Below are 18,777 nucleotides of genomic sequence, written 5' to 3' on the forward strand. Positions count from 1 at the left end.
AAAATAAAACCAGCCTTGTATAATAATATAATTTAAGGTATCCTAACATATCCTAAATGTAATATAATTTAGGGTATCTTAATGTCCACAATAACACTCCTGTTCCTTTAAATCCTGCTTTGTCTGGGTCATAACAGGAGCTCCTCAAGGACTGGCTGGTGGTATTTCTGTGCATTTTGTACATTGCTCTTTAGAAAAAAAATGAACATTTTCACTAATGTGTTTCTTGCTGGTGATACTCTCCTATGTTCTGTTTCTCAGCAAGGATCAAGTAAAAGGAGCATCAATAAATCTCTTAAAAATCAAGAGATTATTATAGAATGCTGCTTATGTCTCCTGCAGCCCCATTTTATTTCAAGGGCTTTCCTGCACACGAGGTTTGTGACATCCAGGGTAACTGGGGAATCGAGCATAACGACCATGAAACCAACTTTCCCTTTCCTGCCCCTGCGGGTCCCTCCTGCTCGCTGGCTGTGGGGCAGCTGGGCCAGAGTCCCTTCAGGCTTTGATTGGTGTCCCCCGGAATTGGTTCCCGTTTCCCCGAAAGGGCTGTGTCTGCCGATGCCCCGCGCCGTGGGAGCCAGGTGTGTGTCGGGGCAGGGCTGCCCCACTGCTGCAACGAGAGCAGTGAGTGCTCAGCGCAGCGCTGGGCGTCTGTGCAACGGGGGTGTTGCAGCTCGGGAGCAAATTGTTCTTACTGTCACCTCTCCAGGCATTTGTGAATGCAGCGGGAGTTTGTAGGGATTATTCTTTTATTTGCTCTGTGTTACTCTTTGTGCTTACAACACAAAACCTCAGGCGTGTTCTGATTTTCAGGGACGGTCTCTAGAGACACCCCGGTGTCCCATGGACTGACCACAGGGTCCCCTGGCCGGGAAGGGCCGTGGTGGCTCCATCCACCGCTGGCTGTGCGGGACAGGGACCCGCAGCACCTCTGCCTGGAAACCTGCCCCTTCCCGGGAGGGAAACCATCCCAGACACTGTCTCCCATCGTTTTCTGAGAGATCAGGGGTTTCCTAAACTAGTTTAACACCAGAAGGGTCACGCTACTCAGTGCCTGTAGTTGCGGTGTCATCTGTATTTTGAGGATCTTTTTGACATGGAAATAAGATACTGAAGTAAGAGCAGGCGTCTTGTTAAAGAACCGTTTCAGACCGTGGGGCTGATACCTACTTGTAAGTAGAACGTTTCTGGATCACTCTTGCGCTCATTTAATTTCTCAAGAGACTTACTTTCCTTATGCAGGCTTAAATAGATACCAGCAGAGTTACCAGGAATTGGGCTTTTTGTAAGGAGTTACTCGAGGTTTGAAACCGTGCGAGGGACGTGCTCTATTAACCCTCCTGATCGTGGTTTTCTCAAGCATTTTGAGCTCTTGTGCCAAGGAAATCTTACTCTGTGTCATTTTGAATCAGTGGATTTTAAAGGACTATTACTCTATACCTCTTACCCCCAAAATTATTTGTGACAGATACTCCACACTGTATAATAATGAAACTCTTAGGGTATTATCTTCAGCTAAATGAAAAGTGTAGCATACTGTAATATCATGCCAATTAGATGGGAAAATCAATGTAGATACCTGAAATACGTTTTTGCTTGGTATCAGCCACTCTGTGAAAAATAGCACGTTCTATGGTTTATAATGAATATGGATAGACAGCTAGAGAGGACGGAAGATTATTAGTGGATTTCTATTTCTGTGGCTCTATTTGTTATAAATATTGAGAGGCAGCAGATACATGTGAGGGAAAAATCCTCTTCATCTGCATGTTTTCCTGTTATACAACACACTGCTCAAAATGCAAGCCGGCAACTCCAGCCACATCTCAAAAGAAGTGTCGCGTTTACATTAAAAATGGAGGAAAAGTAAGCAAAATGGGACAGAGCTGATTTTAACTTGGTGTCTTTTGGGACCAGTGTTCTGCCTGTGCCGCCTCCGTGTCCTGAGGAGTGGTACCAAACCTCACCTGTGTCCCAGCAAACCCACCGAGTTTTATTGTTCATCTTGAGCTAAGACAGAGGGGACATAGGGGTTTGATTGGTGGCTTGAAATAAGCCCAAGACTCGTTGATGGTTGGGCTTTGTGGATGAAATCAGCCTTTTGTAGGTAACGGGGCTAAATCGTCCCCAGCCGAGGGCCAGGGTGTGGAAGCTGCCTTTCTCCAGGTATGGGAGGGAGAAGCCACCTCTGTGGGCACTGGATGGTCCCGGGAAGGTGCCCAACGCAAGGTCCTACACGAGTTCCTGGGAGCAGCCCGAGGGAGGCTGTGCCGGCCACGGCACGGGGGGCTGCCTGGGCAGCTGGTCCCGAGGGCAACCGTGCCGCTGGAGGAGGAGGGCGTGAGTTGTGGAGAGGATGGGGGACCCGGGGGGAGGAGAAGAAGAAGGAAATGATCGCTGAAACTTAGATAATAATTTTATTTATAGTCTAATGTTGCACACATGGCTGTTGATGATGAGGCTACCAGTGACATAAATAAACTCAAGCAAAAGATGTAAGCGAGTGGATATATGTAAAGGCTTCTTTGGGCAGTGCCACGAATTTGGACATCGACCAAGAGAATTATTTACGTCCCCTGCAATTTCAATGAAGAGCACAAAGGAGATAATTAGACCAGGATGCTTCGCATTGCTCTTTCCATCTTGCGCACATTCATGCCCACCAAATGTGAAATGTTCGCCTTTTCCCCTCCAACGTGATGGTTGTTGAACTTATTTTTAGTGTCATTTGATAAGCCTCCCTGCTCGCAGAGAGACATCCCACTGACCCAGCCACTGGTCATTGTCTATACCAGTTCCCATCAAAGCGGGCGCGCTTTGTCAGGTTTCGACTCGAATATCCATTTTGCATCTGAAGTACAGTATCGAAAGTGACTGGATCATTTGAGCCTTTTTCTTCAGCTGCTCCCTCCTTCCTCCCCCACAGTGTTTCCGCTCACGCTAACATAATTTGGCATCGTCGACGTGACACAACACTGGTTTTTCTAAAAAATTATAATACATACATTGTCAATGTTTTGTGATGGCCAGCGCTCCCCTATATTTAATTTCTAAATTGATGGAAGGAGGTCTTTTTCCACTGCTGGATCTTAACCAATGCTCGGTGCCCCCTCAAACCGAGTAATGCACATACAGTAATAGGTCATTCAATGTCAAAAGGCATAAAAAAGATGAGCAAAATCTTCACAGGCTGCTGCTTGCTGTTGCCTTTAATTATATTAATTAAACTTTGAAATTCTCATGCAAAGAGAGTTGCTGGCTTGTGACGCTGAAGAGCCCTTGGAGATTTGGGGGGGAAAAAAAACCCTGAGATACCAGCTTAGTGGCTACTGCTTTTTTTAATCTAAAAAAAAAAAAAATACGTAAGCCTACGACTGCTAGGTATGTTTATAGATGATGATGTTTTATGCGCTGCTGAACTCTGAATGCAGGAAAGGGGAAAAAAACACCAGCCACAGTGTCAAGGTCTTGAAGCATCAGTCCCTCAAACTCCGCTCAAGATCTCTGGTTACAGGCTGTCTTCCCGTGGAATAACGCTCTATTAATTTTCTTCCTGTCCCGGGTGCATAATGAAAGAAAGGTGTCTTCAGAAACTAAAGGGCAAAGTCTTGCTACCAATACCTTGAGGCATCCTGTCTACATTTTGTCATGCGTGTGCACTTTTCAGTGTGAGGATGACAAGATTTCCAGTCAGAAGGTTCCCGTAAGGCAGGGCGCGCGGGAGCCTGGCGAGGGTTTGTGATCTGACATGGCTTAAGGCACGTGGCTCCCGCGCCGGCTGCGCCCGCTGGGACCCGCTCCCCTCCGCCCCGGGCGGGCCCTGCCCAAACCACGCGCCGCCGCCGCATCCCAGGAACCCGGCATCGCCGCTGGGAGCACATGGCGTCCTGAGATCTGTAGTCCTTACAAAAACATATAGTAACAAAAATAGAAAAACGTGATCATCTTTGGTGTCTGTGTCAGCCCGTTGGTGTTGCACGGAAGCACAGGCGGGCGAGCCCGTGCGCTGCTCTCTCCGGTGCTGGGAGCTGGGCACGGCCACGCCGGCTCCGGGGACGCAGAAACCTGAGTTCGGGCTTGAGGACGAGCCAAGAAACGTGAGGAAGCGCTCGGTTCTCTCTGCTTGGTTGAAAAGTGGCAATGGGGCTGTCTTTCCTCCTGGCATCCGCTTCTCCTCCGCTACTGAGACTGAACTCGGGTGAAGTTGATGCATCGGCCCTGAGGGGGGAAAAGAGAGGAGCTCTTATTGGTGGAGTAATAAATGCAGCCAAGACTTTCAAAGGCTGAATATTAGATGCTAGAAGAAGGCTGTAATTTAAATTCAGATGTTTGTGAAAATAACATACCCATGAAAAACCTTTTAAGAACTAATGGAAATTACCCAGAGTGAGGCACTGCATTTGACTTACAGATTTATGATGTTAGGGAAGGAGCGATGACACAGAAGACACATTTTGAAAGCTCTCGGGTCTTTTTTGAGGATAATTTACAAATTCTCAGCAACTGCAGTGAGCAAACTCAAACCAATCTAACCATGGTAAGGGAAGATCCCAGTGAAGACGGACCCTCCCCCAAGATCTCCCCCCAGCCAAATCCTCACGCAGCGCGGCGCAGAGAAGCGTGACTGTTCATTAGCAGAGCTGCTGCTGATTTGAAACTGTATTTTATTAGCAATAACTCGAGCTCTGCACCTATAAACTCTGTTCTTACTGCTGTAAAGTCGCTGTGCACCAAAAGGAAAAGCGGTTTCTCTTGGTGTCATACCAGAGCAAATACATACCATTCTCCCACAAATGGGCTCAGATTAATCTTGGCAGATTTTGGTGTAGATGAATGAAACAAATCCACTAGCAAAAATCAGGGGCCCTTTTTATTAATTGGGGATAGGCACTAAAAATTGCCAGTGACTTCTTGGAGCTTATGTAAATGCCCAAACTCTGACCTGGTGATGGGGTTTTGAAGCAGGGTGTGCTCTCAAGAGAAGAGCTCTCCTGGGCAGAGCAGTGATGCCCTTCCTTGCTGCCAGGGAAAAAGCCAACTTGTGTCGAGCTTGTGCTCGGGCTTCTCCACCCGGAGACAGGGATTCTCCGAGGAAGGTGGTGGGAGTATTAAGTCCTTGTTTGCAAAGGCGCCCGGTGCAATTAGCAAATGGCAGGTTTTGGTGTGAGGTCCTAGTGACCAAATGCTCTCCCCTGGAGTGGCCCTGAAACCCCCCATCCCCATGGGGGCTTCTGCGGGAGCCGGTCCCGGTGGCGTCCCCAGACGGGGGGAGATCTCTGAAGGCACAAGGGGGTGTGGGTCTCACTAGAGGGACTTTATGCAAAACCTCCTCAAAAGGAAAAAAAGCTCCGCCTGTTTTCTTTCTTCTGTCTCCTTCAGTTCCCACCTGAGGACTTTGAAACTGCCGAGGCTGTGAAGCCATTTCTCAGAGACCCGTAAAGGCGGTGCCAGGTGAACTGCAGTTTGGGGACAGGCAGCGGGGCTTACACTTTGAACCCTGATTTCTTTTTAAACATGCGTGGTTGGGGGGAAATTACTGCTCTCTTCTTAAGACATGATGGCATCACCAGATGAAATTAGGGCTGAATTTCATATTCCTTTCATTTCTTTATTTTGATCTGAATGTCTTATGGGTTAACGGGGAGGGTGATGGCACATGGTTACTTGGCATTGCTCAGGCAAGTCTTGGCTGGCATGAAAGGGGCAGTGCCCTCATCAAGGGATTTTCTCTCCTAATGCTCTTCTAATGATCCTGCCTCTGTCAGCTGTGTAATAAATATAAACCTGGTGAGTGGGTGGGTGCAGTAACTCCTAGCTGCCACCCACAGTATTATACGTGCACAAGAGATGCACAGAGATCAGCCAGGAGTGCACAGGTTCCTTTAAAAGCAAAGTATAACAGGCCTCGGCATCTTCACGTGCCTTTCCATTTGCTGCTTTTGTTTGTTGTTGGTTTTTTTAATTAAGCATATCCAAATGAATTTGGTGGTAGAAGCAAAGTACTTCCGGAGCACAAAATCCATAAGCGCTGTGCAACTCCCGAGGACAGAGCTGGTGTTAAATGAGCGCTGGCAGCACGGATGTTTGCATCCTTGTTAATGCCACAACGGAAAAATAACACTGCAAAACGTGGGCAGAAAGCAGGGGAATCATCGTAGATCCTAGCTGATGTAATTAATATTACAATTCCAGCTTTCGTTCATAGTTTTCTTACTGTTCTTTGAGGATAGGTACCAGTGCATGGATTTATAAGAATTTTTGGCAAATGATGTGACTATTGATTTTGGTGTCTGCATTCAGTTTGCATTTAGAAGGGATTTTAGTGGCTCCGTGCTTTACCTGATGTCTGTAACAATCACTGGAATCAGAAATCAGTTCTCCGAGGTCTGACTGCATGAAGTCAGTAAGTGCCGTGCTTTAAGAGGGGCTGAGGGTCCTTTTAGCTCTTGAGAACGGCATCAATAAACTACGTAACAAATGTCATTAAAGGGGCAAGCTTAGTTCTAGGGCAGACGGTGTTCTCTGGCCACAGGAAGCATCTCCAGCTGAAGAGCCGTGTATGGAAAATGAGGGAGAACTTCCACCTTGTTGCCAGAGACGTCTCGGGTCTCCAGCTCTGGGGTGGCGGGGACCCTGCAGGCTGCAGGGGGCAGGTGTCCCCCTGTCCCCACGCACGGCACCCCAGGGACGGCTGAACCGCCGCCGGGTCCCAGCTGTCCCCGCGGCCGGGCCGCCCTGGCATCCAGCGTCTGCTAAAGGCTGACCAGGGGTGGTAGGTGAACATAAGGGGAAACGGGAGGAAAGGGAACCTAAGCCTGTTCCAAAATAAATCTGGACATTGTGAAGCCTTAAAATAAAGCGTAGAGATGTTACCTGAGGAGTTGCACGGCACAGCTTTCATGAGAATTCAGAAAAAGACTTTCTGTTTTGTTCTAAACACGTCTTCTCTGCCTGCCTCTAGTAAGGGTTAGAAGGTGTTTGGGAGACGTTCCTGTGATACTTTTTGCATTTTTACCTGAGGCAGAGTCACTTCCACTCTGAACCTACCCGTAGGCACTAAGTCAGTGCCTGTATCTCTGTATGATCAGAGAACAGTCTCACTTGTGTGAGTGTCTGTACCGGCAACTCTGACTACCTTTTCTTATTTAAGAAAGCTGGAGGATGAGGGATTTCAAATGAAAACAAAGCCTTCCATATAAGAAGCTATTTTTTGTGCACAATGTGACGCTCACAGAGGACAGAGCTGAAATCAGGATGTTGGAAAATGCACTGAAAGTGCTAATTAATGAGAAGGTCAGGAACGCGGTAGTGTCATTAACAGAACAGCCAATCCTGCACGCCAGCATAGGAGAGACCCACTTTTCCCTTCAGGTAATGGGATGTGACAAGAAGCCTGGTTTCACAACACCTACACATGAAATGCATGAAAAGTAGCTTTCAAGCCAACGTAAAGGGCTTGAGCTCTCACCATGCTTACAGTTCAAGTCTAACTGGCACAATTACCATATATACCTTCCATATTATTATTTCTTAGCAAAACTAGACACATGTATATCAGCAACCTCTCTTGGTCTGTTTGCCATGGTTCATCTCACGGACATAACTCTTTCCCCTAAACAGTGGCTTAGAGGGCTTTTCCTTCCAGGAGGAGTGGTTCCGACACAGTAGGGACAGAGGAGATCCTTAAATGAGCAATTATCATGATGGTTCCCCTCATCTCCCATTGTCTCTGCCCCCAACCTCCTTCCTCCAGGACGCATGGGGAGGGAGGAGAAAAAGAAGGCCCTGCTTGGCCAGACCCCTGGTCCCCTAACCCCTCCAACGGGAGAGAGAACACCCGAACTGGGGAGTCCCTGAGAACTCTTAGGAGCACCTAAGAAACAGCAGCCATGAGAGCCTGGCAGTGTCAGACAGCAATAGATAGTAACAAATGCACTGTAAGTAGTTTAAGTGAGATTTTAAACCATTCGCATTCTAGATGGGCAAACTGAAGTAGGCAGATGATAAAAGACTCATTTTCAGTTGTTAAGGATTTATCACTCCAGATCAAACCCGTATGAACTGTAGGTTTTCATCATCTCGAGAACCGGGTTGTGTGTGATGTAACCCACAGCACTGTGTCTGTGCAAGATGGTTTTCAGAACAAGATGCATACCTGTGTAAATCCTTCCTCTAAATGTGTGTGATGTAACCCACATCACTGTGTCTGTGCAAGGTGGGTTTCAGAACAAGTTGCATACCTGTGTAAATCCTTCCTCTAAATTAATTCAAAACTTCCTATATAGTGATATCTATTTCATCATTAAGCCCAGCTTTTAGAAACAGAACATGAAATTTTTCTTCTGATTAATCTGAACTTTACAAAAAGGAGTGTTTACTTAAATAGAAGCACTGTTTACCAAGCAGTAGACTCATCAGTCTATTTTTGGCCTTCACAATTAAAACATGCTTGTTCTATGTAACTAATTACCCCAGTGAATTACCATCCCAGCAGCACTGCCATGATCCACCAGTTTGGTGAGTTATTGTTACACTCGTGTCCCCGTACTCCATTTAACAATCAATACAACCAATTTGAAATCAGATGTATCGTGCCTTGTAAATCACTGGATCATAAACCTTAACAATACCAACATGTAGTCAGTATAAAATGGAACTGAATTAGTGGTTTAGGACTAGAGTAATTAAAAAATGAGTTATGCAAGCATTCTGTGATCCTAGTGTGGAATATGGGAGTTGTCTCCATGCGCCAGATTCAACAGAAAAAAAAACATCCCACCTTTAACTCTCGAAGATGCACTGCAGGTACTGCAGCAGAAGAATATGGCAGGGATTTAACCAAAACCAAACAAAACAAAAAAGAGGGAAGAGATCTAGGGCAAGGGTTTTTAAGCTGGCCCTCCCTGCTCAAAGCTACAGATAGTCACCCTGTAGCTCCTGGCTCATCTGGAGAGTAAATCAGGTTTTGCTCCCCTGCTGCATTTTTTTCAAACAGAACTACAGACTTTCTGCTCTTTTGGTTACACAGGGCAAACACAAAACGTTATGTCCTGCTCAGCCATTTAGAACTGTCTGTCGAGGTGGGTTTTTCCCCTGCCCTCATGTAACACAGCCAGGAGACACACTGCTCAGCAAAGAGAGTTTCTAAACGTGCAGGGCTGGGAGCGAGCGCTCTCCTGCAGGTGACTAACAGATTTTGCTAGATCTTTCCAAACTGAAATAGCTGAAAGGCAGCAAAGGTCTAATAATAATTTAAAATGAGTGGCGGGATGATAACTGGCCATCACAGGAGCTGTAGGCGTTTGTGGAGATGGAGATCGTGGGCTGGGAAAGCTCCTCACCCTCCCTCTCCCACACCATGGTATGAGGTGGGAGCTGCCTGCCTGGCTGGGGAGAGCTTGACTGCCTTGTATCGTGTCAGAGTATAACTTTTTCTGTTGTTAAGTACCATCTGGAGTACCTAGACCTTTTTGAGAAGCGTATTCTCTAATATATGCCATACCTGCAAAGGTGAGAGGAATGCACAGGCAGGGATAGCTGGGCTCTGTTGCTGGTGAGAGCCCCCGTGCTGAAACCTGCAGTAGGACTCTTCCTTTCTGATGGGCTCTGCGTACTCACGTGTGAAATACTATACTTCTCGAGGGGGACCAGCGAGAGCCCCCGTGCTGAAACCTGCAGTAGGACTCTTCCTTTCTGATGGGCTCTGCGTACTCACGTGTGAAATACTATACTCATAAATACCTTCTGAACCTAAGGGCCTTGCTGCATGGTAAGGACTTTTCCAAAATGAGTATTTAATCATGGGTTGGATAATATACGCTTTAAGTTTTCTGGTTTGCTCTCTTTTATTGTGATATGTAATTGCCTAAAAGGATGGAGTTAAAGGAAGTCAAATTCTCTCTATAAAACCTTGAACCCAGCGTCAACTTGTGGATGCTCTCACAAGGGTCCTGGTGAGATGTGATCTCCTTTGGCCTTCCTCCAAGCGCTGCGGGGCTGACAGGCTCAGGGTGGCTATGGACTGTAAGGGAGCGTGACACAGAAAGTTGAAGGGACAGAATATCCTCAACTCACAATGGGACTTGAAATCATCCACTCAGCATTTAAGTAGCTGGCTGCTGCTGGTAGTAATTGGCTATTAGCCTACCCCCCTCAACCCATGGTCTCTGGCTACTGTTTGTTCTGGTGTATTTGCCCCCCCTTGTAGTAACCTTCAGTAATTCCAAAAGGGCTGGTGAAGAGGTCTGTAAAACCGAGGAGGATGGGGATGGGATGGGATGGGATGGGATGGGATGGGATGATACCCAGCCACCCAGCCTGTGCTGCGCCATCTGGTCTCACGTACTTCGTCGCTCACCCGTACCTTGCCCTTGACTATGACTGAATTTCTCCAGTGTATGGGATAACTGTACTATGGGAGAAGGCTCCCTGTGTGCTGCCGAATTGTTCAGCTTTCAGCTTAGGACTGATAAGAACACCTGCACTTGCCAGACAAGCACTTACAGCTCTGTTTTGTCCAGGACAGTTGTATTATAATATACAATACTGTAAAAGATTGGCTCACTCTGGGCTTGGAGGATCAAGATCCTCCTCTGTCTGTCACCGACATACCAGGAGAAGCTGCGAATCGTGTGCTTCTACCCCCGGCTGCAGTGTCCCCATAAAGAGAACATACATACCCTTTGGGATTTGTCATTTATAGGGCACTTGAGAGCTCTGTGCCCTCCAGCCCTATTGATCAGTGCCCGCACAGCCGTGAGGAAGGAGAGGAGGTTAGAATAATGTCACTACCGAGATACATATTTAGCGATGTCATTTATGTTGGCCCTGTCTCTACAGTATTATCAGAGCATCTTTCATCTGTGATCGGTGCATTCCTGCTTTGTGGTTCCCCAGAAAGCTGTCTTCTCATGACAGCTCTGCACAACTCTGCCAAGACTGCTGCTGCGGTCTGGATCAGCAGACAAGAACCTGGTTTACCTGATTCTATTTCTTCTTACACTTATTTTCCCCATGGCCCAGCCTGCACTTTGCCTCTGTAAGGAATCAAAGTTGAGAGTGTTGGGTTCTTCCCTGTAGCGCTTTCAGTAAAGGACAAGACCGTGTAAACCTTTTCTTCTTCGCTAATGCAAGGGAGCAGGCAATTTCCTGCTTTCCAAATCTCTTCAGAATCATTAACTCCCAGGACAGAGCTTACCAGGGATAATGAACTCCTACGTGTGCTCCTGACCTGCACGCTCAGCTCTGACAAAAAAGGGCTTTTAAAAGGAGTAAAACTGGCAGGGATTCAAATGAGGTGCTGAGATGCCAGCACCTTCCTCCAAGTCCCATAGAAAGATCTGAACAGCTGTGGCTGTTTCCTCCTGGAGGAACCCCCGTGCTGCCCCTCGGCAGAGCCTGGTACCTCCCAGCCCAGGGAACGAGACAGCAGCTTCTGCCCACACGCTGCGTGGGGCTCGGGGGCCAAACCCTGCTCTACAGCCTTCAGAAAGGGCCACCAGCCATCTCCCCCCGCTGTAGCTGGCAAAAGCAACATTAACTAGAGCTCGTGTCACCTTGCCCCCATCTCCTGGGCATTAAAATTCTACTGGCATTAACATCCCTGCGCTTCTTTACTAGCTCCCCTGCTCAGGATGTATTTCACTGCTATAACCGTTATAATATTACACTCACCTCATAAATATCCGTTGACAAGCTGGAGCATACAACCGAAGTTAAGTTTATATATATTTTTTAAAGATAGCTGATTTATCTGTTTACTTTGGAAAGGGGTTACTAACCCACCCATGTCCTGTGCAGTTCCGAGCAGCATTCAGAGATCCAAACCGACACCTCTCTCTCTCCCACTTGCTCAGTCCCTGCCCATCAGCCCAGCCCTCGTCACAGAGACCCGAGGAGCTCACAACATTGGAACAATTTGGAATTGGCTTTACAGTTCTGCTGACAGAAACCTGTGTGCTCCGCCAAGCTCCTAATGCTCAAGCCTCATCCCTCCAGATGTGCCTTGCTACCAGCATGTTTATTTCATATAAAGCAAAACCAGATTAAGTTGTGATAGTTTCCTGTCCTTGCGTATGTCCGTTCCTGCCCACAGAAGCCCACCCACAGCAGGTTTCACTGCTCGCCCACCGCCGTCCCAGCCCAGGGCCCCTGGGCAGCCCCACAAGGAGCAAATAAGTCCCAGCTGGCATCCCTGAGCTGTGCTGTGCTGCTCGGTGTGTTTAGCACCTGGGAAAAGATGACTTGCGGTGCTATACACTGCTGGAAGTACCATTTTTCACAGAATAAATCAGCAATGAATCTCTTAGAGGAATGATCTTGAACTGGCGTTATTGCTACAGAACCCATCACTACTGATGCAAGCATCAGGATCGTTTCTAGGGCTGCCCAGAGGGACTTTCTCCCAAAAATTACTTAATTCATGGCTGAAACGTCACTGACAGAGATGAGCTAAGCTCTGAACCCCAAGAACAACAGCTGATGGGCTCAAAAACCTCCTAAAGCAACAAGCCCATAATAAAAAGAAACAAACTATAGATGAATAGCACTATATATTTTTATCCTATGAAGAATTTTTTTTGTCACTCTAGCAATTTTGCCAATAACTTGAGATAAGCATAAAGGCGTATAACTTGTTTACTATCCTCATATTTATGTAATGTAGCCTCCTTAGCATGAGTGCATGAACCTCACAGTCCTTCCACGCGATAGAGCGGTCCTGTAGGTCAGCTTTCAGAAGTTACATCATCTGAATTTCAAGAATAGCAGTTTCACAGTGGAATCTAGCAGCAGCTGCCTCAAAACACAACTGCTTTGAGGTGAGTGTGCCAGCACAATGACAGGTACCTTGGGACCCGAGTCTGCCTCCACAGCCACCTTCCAGCCCTTGGTCCTGCTCTACTTGTAGGCGAGTAACATGAACGTGGAGTCAAGTGCAAAAAAGGAGGACAGGACTAATTTCTTTTAAAAAGTAGTTCCTCTCTTTCTGCATCTAATACATACTGTATTTTAGAGTATAGGCCAACAAAACAAAACTGCCTGTAAAAGATTCAAAGTAGGTATTTTAAAGATGCCATCTAGAGATACAAAATGTGTAATAGGTGGTCAAGAGTCCATAGGTGCTGTGTCAGACAAGGTATTTCTTGCAGGAAAACATGCAGCTCAGTTGTAGCTATCTGCCTCAAACTTTCACCTTAATATAAATATGGTGTAAGTATCACAATATATATATACACAATTATATAATTATATATACGAATATATAATTAGTGGAGAGAAACCCTGCAGGTATCCCAACCCCATGTATGTGTTATATCTGATGGAGTCCCAGTTCCGTAGTTCACTATTGTTGAACAAATTTGCTAAGTTCTGGTTCGTTGGTTTTTCCCAAGTGCCTGTGAGTGCAGTGTATTTGGTAATCTTGTGTGGACGTGGTTTGCTGAACGTCTGGAGCAAACTTTGGCTGGTGCAGAGCCATCATGCATTATAAAATGCTGCTGTTGTCATCTGGCAGGGCTTGGTACCCACTTCCTCCAACTGTGCCTCGATGTAAATGAAAACACTCGGTGCGCTGCAGCGAGGAGTCAAGGGCTATTATCTGTAGTATTTTTAGTGCGCTGGCAGCTTGGAGGAAATGCTATTAAGACCAGCTTTTCACCCCGCTAATAACGCTTATTTTATAACTGGACATATGGACATTTCGGCACAGTTGCTACAGTGAAGGAAATCTTCAAAGTAGGTGTTTACCAGTGGTGTAACCTTGTGAAAGCCAGGAGGGGAGGTGCCTGGCACCCACAGGAGCGCTTCTGCCAGGGCTCCCAGTACCTGAGAGCAACGACATGGGGCTGGACCCTCTCCTTTCCCTCCTCTGAAATTCCAAGTAACTTCCACCGAGTGCCGTGGAAAGGAACGGCTGCCATCCTGCCTAGACAGGTTTTGGTAATGAAGAAGGGATGGATTCATCTTCCTTTGCCAAGTTTTCTGTGACTGCTTTATTCAGCAGTTCTCCAAATAAACTACTGCCTTGAAGAAGAGCGGTTGTGACAAGCTGCCTCTCCTGAGAGTTGGCCTTCCAGGTCTGGGAGAAGCGAGCACGACGAGCTGCCGAGCCGGCTGCGTGGGCCTTAGGGGGGAATAAAACTGTATGCATTTGTAGCATCTGCTTCAAAAGGAGGTTGTGGCAAATATTTTATTCAGCAAAGCTGGAGGTCTCCTGTCTCTAGAGGGCAGGAGTTTGTTGTTTTCCTGTTACAAGGCAAGCATTGCTTATGCAAAAGGAAAGGATGTGGAAATGGCCTGGAGAGTCCCTGTTTTTCACTGCAGATTCTTTGGAGCGAGGGCCCCAGCTTCTCTCCATCTGACCCCTCGGCAGCAAAACCTCCCTCACCAGCAGCACTTCTGCCTCTGTGGAAATGCACCATGGCCTGGCAAGGTTTGACCCTTCTTTCCTGAAGGACACGTTCTTGTTTTCCCATTGCAGGCGCCTGCCAATGGGGGGCCCTTCTCCTTCAGCTCTAATTATGCCTTGGAAGGCAGACCAGACCACGCTGCTTCTTGCTGCCAGAGGGAAAGTGATCTCTGTCCTGGCCGCCCTCCCAGCGCACACCTCACCCAGGCTGGCACTCACACACGTGGGCAGGATAACCAGGACACTGCTCCCTCACTCCAGCGTCCGGCTGAGCCGTCACTGGGAGTGCTCCCTCTCCTCCATGGCACACAGGAGGGATGGGACAGGAACGTTCCCTTCCAGGGGAAGCTTCGGGAGCTCCTCCTTGATTCACACACTAGCTGTGTGTCCCTGCAGTGGGGTGGGCGAGCAGAAGGTTTTGGCTTCTTGAACTCCTCTAAAACTCCGAGGAAGGAATCCTCGTCAGGAGTAAGTATTGTTGGGGATCCTGTTGATGTTATGGGAGGGCTCCAGCCAAACTGACAGCAGGCCTGATCTTCAGTGCCAAATGCTTTCCTCCTGTTAGCATCCTAAATGACTCCTCCCGTCCCCTACAGCTTCTTTAGGAAGAAAATGGAATATGCTACTAGATGTATCACATTGCAAGCCTTATAAAATGAGAAAGAGTGCCCAATTTTAAGCCCGCTAAAACGAACAAGCATCAAAACCTGCTGCTTTGGGGTCTTCTTCATTTAAAAAGGCAAAGAATATCAGAAATTTACAGTTCCTAGAGATGGCATCTGTAAAGCGAAAGTCAAGTATTTCCCATTATTCTTCCATTCTCCCCTCTGTGCAACTACTCAAAGTGAGAAGAATGCAATTCATCTTTCTCTGAAATCAGAGGTAACAGCACATAAACCATAACTGACAGAAGAACTCTTCAAACTCTTTTTCTCCTCCACCATCACCTCAACTCAGGGAAGTCCCCTTCAGGCTTCTCCTAAAACCTCCTTCCTTTAGGAACACTCCCCAGTCTCCTCTTCCTGATGAACTGCTCTAACCTGGGCTTTCCTGAAGAGATGCTGTCATCTTCAAATGGCTCGCGTATTTAAGAAGCAGATGCTCTACAGCTGTGAAGTCCATAAATCATCCAGGGGTCATGTTCCCAGCTCGTAACAGCAATAACACAGCACTCACACCCCACCCAAAACCTGGCCCATTCGACTTTGCAGTATCTGACTGGCAAATGATGATTAGTTGTAACGAGAGAAGTCACCCTGGTTACATGATGCTATGTAAATTATTTTAAAATAATTATCACACAATGATTATGAGGAAAAAATTCCACTTAAGAAATTCTGTGGGAAAATGTGAATTTGAAGATGTAGATGGGCTGAAGTGGCTTCCCTGTGGAGGGGATAGGAAGGCCCTGGCAATGCAGGAGGGTGCAGCGGGAGCTCCGTGGAGCCGGCACACACACTGCGCCTCGCAGCCCTCTAGATGCCACTGTCACCCAGCTGTCACTTCAGCCCCAGCCTCCACAGCACCACCCGATAGCTGGATCCTTCGCAGCGATAATGAGTTCAGTGTTAATGATGCTGACCACCACCAGTGCAGACCGCGGATGCCAGGCTGTCTCCCCACCCTCGACCTGCGTCGGATTCCCCGCTACAACGGGCGCACGGTGACCAGTCCCCTCTCCTTCCTGCAGACAACCTCCCCCAGCACACCATCAGGCTTTTGTTTTAATTCAAGTGGTTTAGTCATCATAAACTTCACAGATATTTGGACATCCCACCTCTCAAAAAAAAACCCTTCTCCGTCCAGAGCAGTGTTCAAAGTGGCGGCTCCAGAATCCTCTCCCTGGGACCAGGGCCTAAATCCTCCCTGAAGGCCAAACCCTCATGGCACACCATCATTAAAATGACTGCAGAATATATTTTCTCCTGTGGCCTGCTCTATATCTGATATAGACCTTCTGGATTATGTGAGAGTAGAGTCTATAAAGCTGTCTGATTTATGTTCATACACATCTCTGTCGGTCTGCCTCGCTCTCAGTTTGCAAAGATGTCTATTAATTGCATGTCAGGCATATTTCAACCGCTGCTAATTTATTGGTATTGTTGCTAGCATTACTGCTGGTGAAAGCCCTGGCCATTGACCCTCCATCCCCACAGAACGCTGGAGAAGAGCTTGCTGTAACCGGCCCGTTAGGGTAACAAGGGCTGGTTTCTGATGCTAATACATGGGGACAAAGGTGAAATGCCACGATGCATTTCCACATCCGTCTGGCATTTGAATTAGGAGCTGGTGCCTCTGTCCAGGAACACGAACTTACAAGTGAGGGCTGCACGTCTGGCTCCCTGGCACACAAAATTAAAGCTTCATCTTTTATAAGGATATCACAGACCCCAGAAGAGACGCGATGCTCTGGTGAGCTGCAGCTGCTTGTAGCAGACATGGGCTGGAGCAGGCTCTGAATCCCAGAGCTCTGGGTGGAAGGAGAGGACCAGCCAGTAGCCAGTGCAGGACAGGAGGAATGTAAAGAGTTCTCCTTGTACCAGAAGCTATTCCAGACAGGAAGGGCAGCACACATGCAGGGTGTTGGTAGTAATTGTTTGCCAGAGGTCTGTAATTTAGGAACGCTTTTTTCCCAGGACTGCTCACCAGGCCTTTGCTAACCATTCCCTGGATGTGCTGGTGCCACCAGTACAGCTCCTCATCTCGGGTGTCTTGCTGAAAATCAGGAATAGGTTCTTTAAAGTCAGCAGCGTAAAGCTGATGGAAATAAGATCAGAAGCTGGTCCTCAGCCTGCATTCTGCCAGCGTGGTGTCTATCGCGGGCTCCCTTTCAGAACTACCAAGCAGTTGGCCCGTCACAAGCGGTGCTGGCAGCCTCTCGCTGAGCGCGCTGCAGATACTGCTCCAGTCCTGCAGCAGTTGCACTGTTCCCTCCTTGTGGACTGGGGTATGTGCCGTGACGTCTGTATTCTCTGAAATGGCTTGTCCTCGCTGGAAAACACTGCTGCAGATGTACTTAGTGGAGATGCTCACGTTCTCCAGAAGCTGGGAGCAGTGTCCCACGGGGACACAGTCAAACTGCATCTATTCTCTCCCCTGTAAGTTCTTTCTAAGTGCATGTTGCCAGTCATACTGGAAAAAGGGTGTGGGATGGGTCTTTTCCTGCTCCGAGTCCTGAGGAAGGGTAGGGTGTTCATGGGCTACAGAGCCACCCATGTGGGATTTGCTTCTGTCGCTGCCCAGACACTGTCAAGGTTGCCTGACACAAACACCTCTGCGCTGCCCGACGTTCCACGTAGGGGCTCTCCCGAGAAACAGGGCAATGGGGACAGGGTGCTGGATTTTGTTCTGTTTCTCAGGTTCCACCTTTTACTTTCTCCCTTCTTTTACTGTGATCAGTTTAACTGTAAAATGAGTTTGGGTTTTGGTGAGGCTTTATTATACATAAGCCCAGAGATCTTGGTATTAAGTGCATTTTATAAATTAATAAATAAATATGCTCATTTGTTGTAGAATTTCTATTGTTGATTTGGGAACAGTAAGCTCTTGCAAATCTCAGCTTTCACCTTGCCAATCACTGTATTCCTGTAAGTGCGCTGCAGTTATTTGGAACCTTTTCTGGGTTGGTGTTGGCATCCTTTTGCTAGATTACATTTATGCATTAGTACCATCTGTGCCTGCTGTACCTTCTGTGAGTTAGCCCTGGCCAAATGACTGGCATTTATCTGGAAGTGCACTGAAAAAAAAAGAAAGAGAAAGAAAAAGAAAGCCGGGGGGAGGAGGCAGATAGACAGCAGGATGGTGCCCAGAGCTTTACGCTCACTGCTGGCACTCACGGGTCTTGGGGAGGAAGACCCTGGTGAGCACACACCTGCACTGATGTCCCCCACTGCAACCACCAAGGAACCTGCCATGTTCTTTCTGAGTCTTTAATCATCCTGTTGTGGTATTCAAATAAATTATCCCTACCCTCATGTTCTAAAGGAAAGACAAACTGGCAGGACTTAAGAGAAAAAACTACTGCAGTCGGAGGGACAGTTGTGGGTTGGTGACGGGGTCTTTTTCCATTGCGTCTTGTTTCAGTTTGGTTGGAGAGAGTTTGGACCGAGTGATGCCTTTTATTGAAGGTTATTTACAATATTGATTGCATATAGGAATGCAGATGTCACCATGCTGGGTTTATCATTTTGCTTTCTATTCAGAGGCATCTGCTGGTCAAAAAAACATAGACATGAAATAGACTCTTATGGTTTCTTTCCTATAAATAAAGGAAGAAGTGAGGATTTTCTTGTTACTGTTTTTTAAATGTCTTTTCTTTTGTTTGTCCTGATAAATGAAAAGTGCTCCCTGGTGAAAGAGAGTGCTGC

General features: G+C 47.3%; 1 protein-coding gene across 2 annotated transcripts in view; it reads right to left on the reverse strand.

Moving 5' to 3' along the window:
• Positions 1-2,401: 2,401 nt before the first annotated feature.
• ANTXR2 (anthrax toxin receptor 2) overlaps positions 2,402-18,777 on the reverse strand; it is a 100,253-nt gene continuing 83,877 nt past the window's right edge. For both annotated transcript variants that reach the window (XM_014938363.1, XM_014938362.1), the window contains exon 16: positions 2,402-4,221. In XM_014938363.1, coding sequence (XP_014793849.1) covers positions 4,183-4,221 — 39 coding nt within the window. In that variant the 3' untranslated portion in view covers positions 2,402-4,182. The remainder of the gene's footprint in view (positions 4,222-18,777) is intronic.

Source organism: Calidris pugnax, unplaced genomic scaffold (genome assembly GCF_001431845.1).
Source record: "Calidris pugnax isolate Ruff unplaced genomic scaffold, ASM143184v1 scaffold72, whole genome shotgun sequence".
Taxonomy (NCBI): domain Eukaryota; kingdom Metazoa; phylum Chordata; class Aves; order Charadriiformes; family Scolopacidae; genus Calidris; species Calidris pugnax.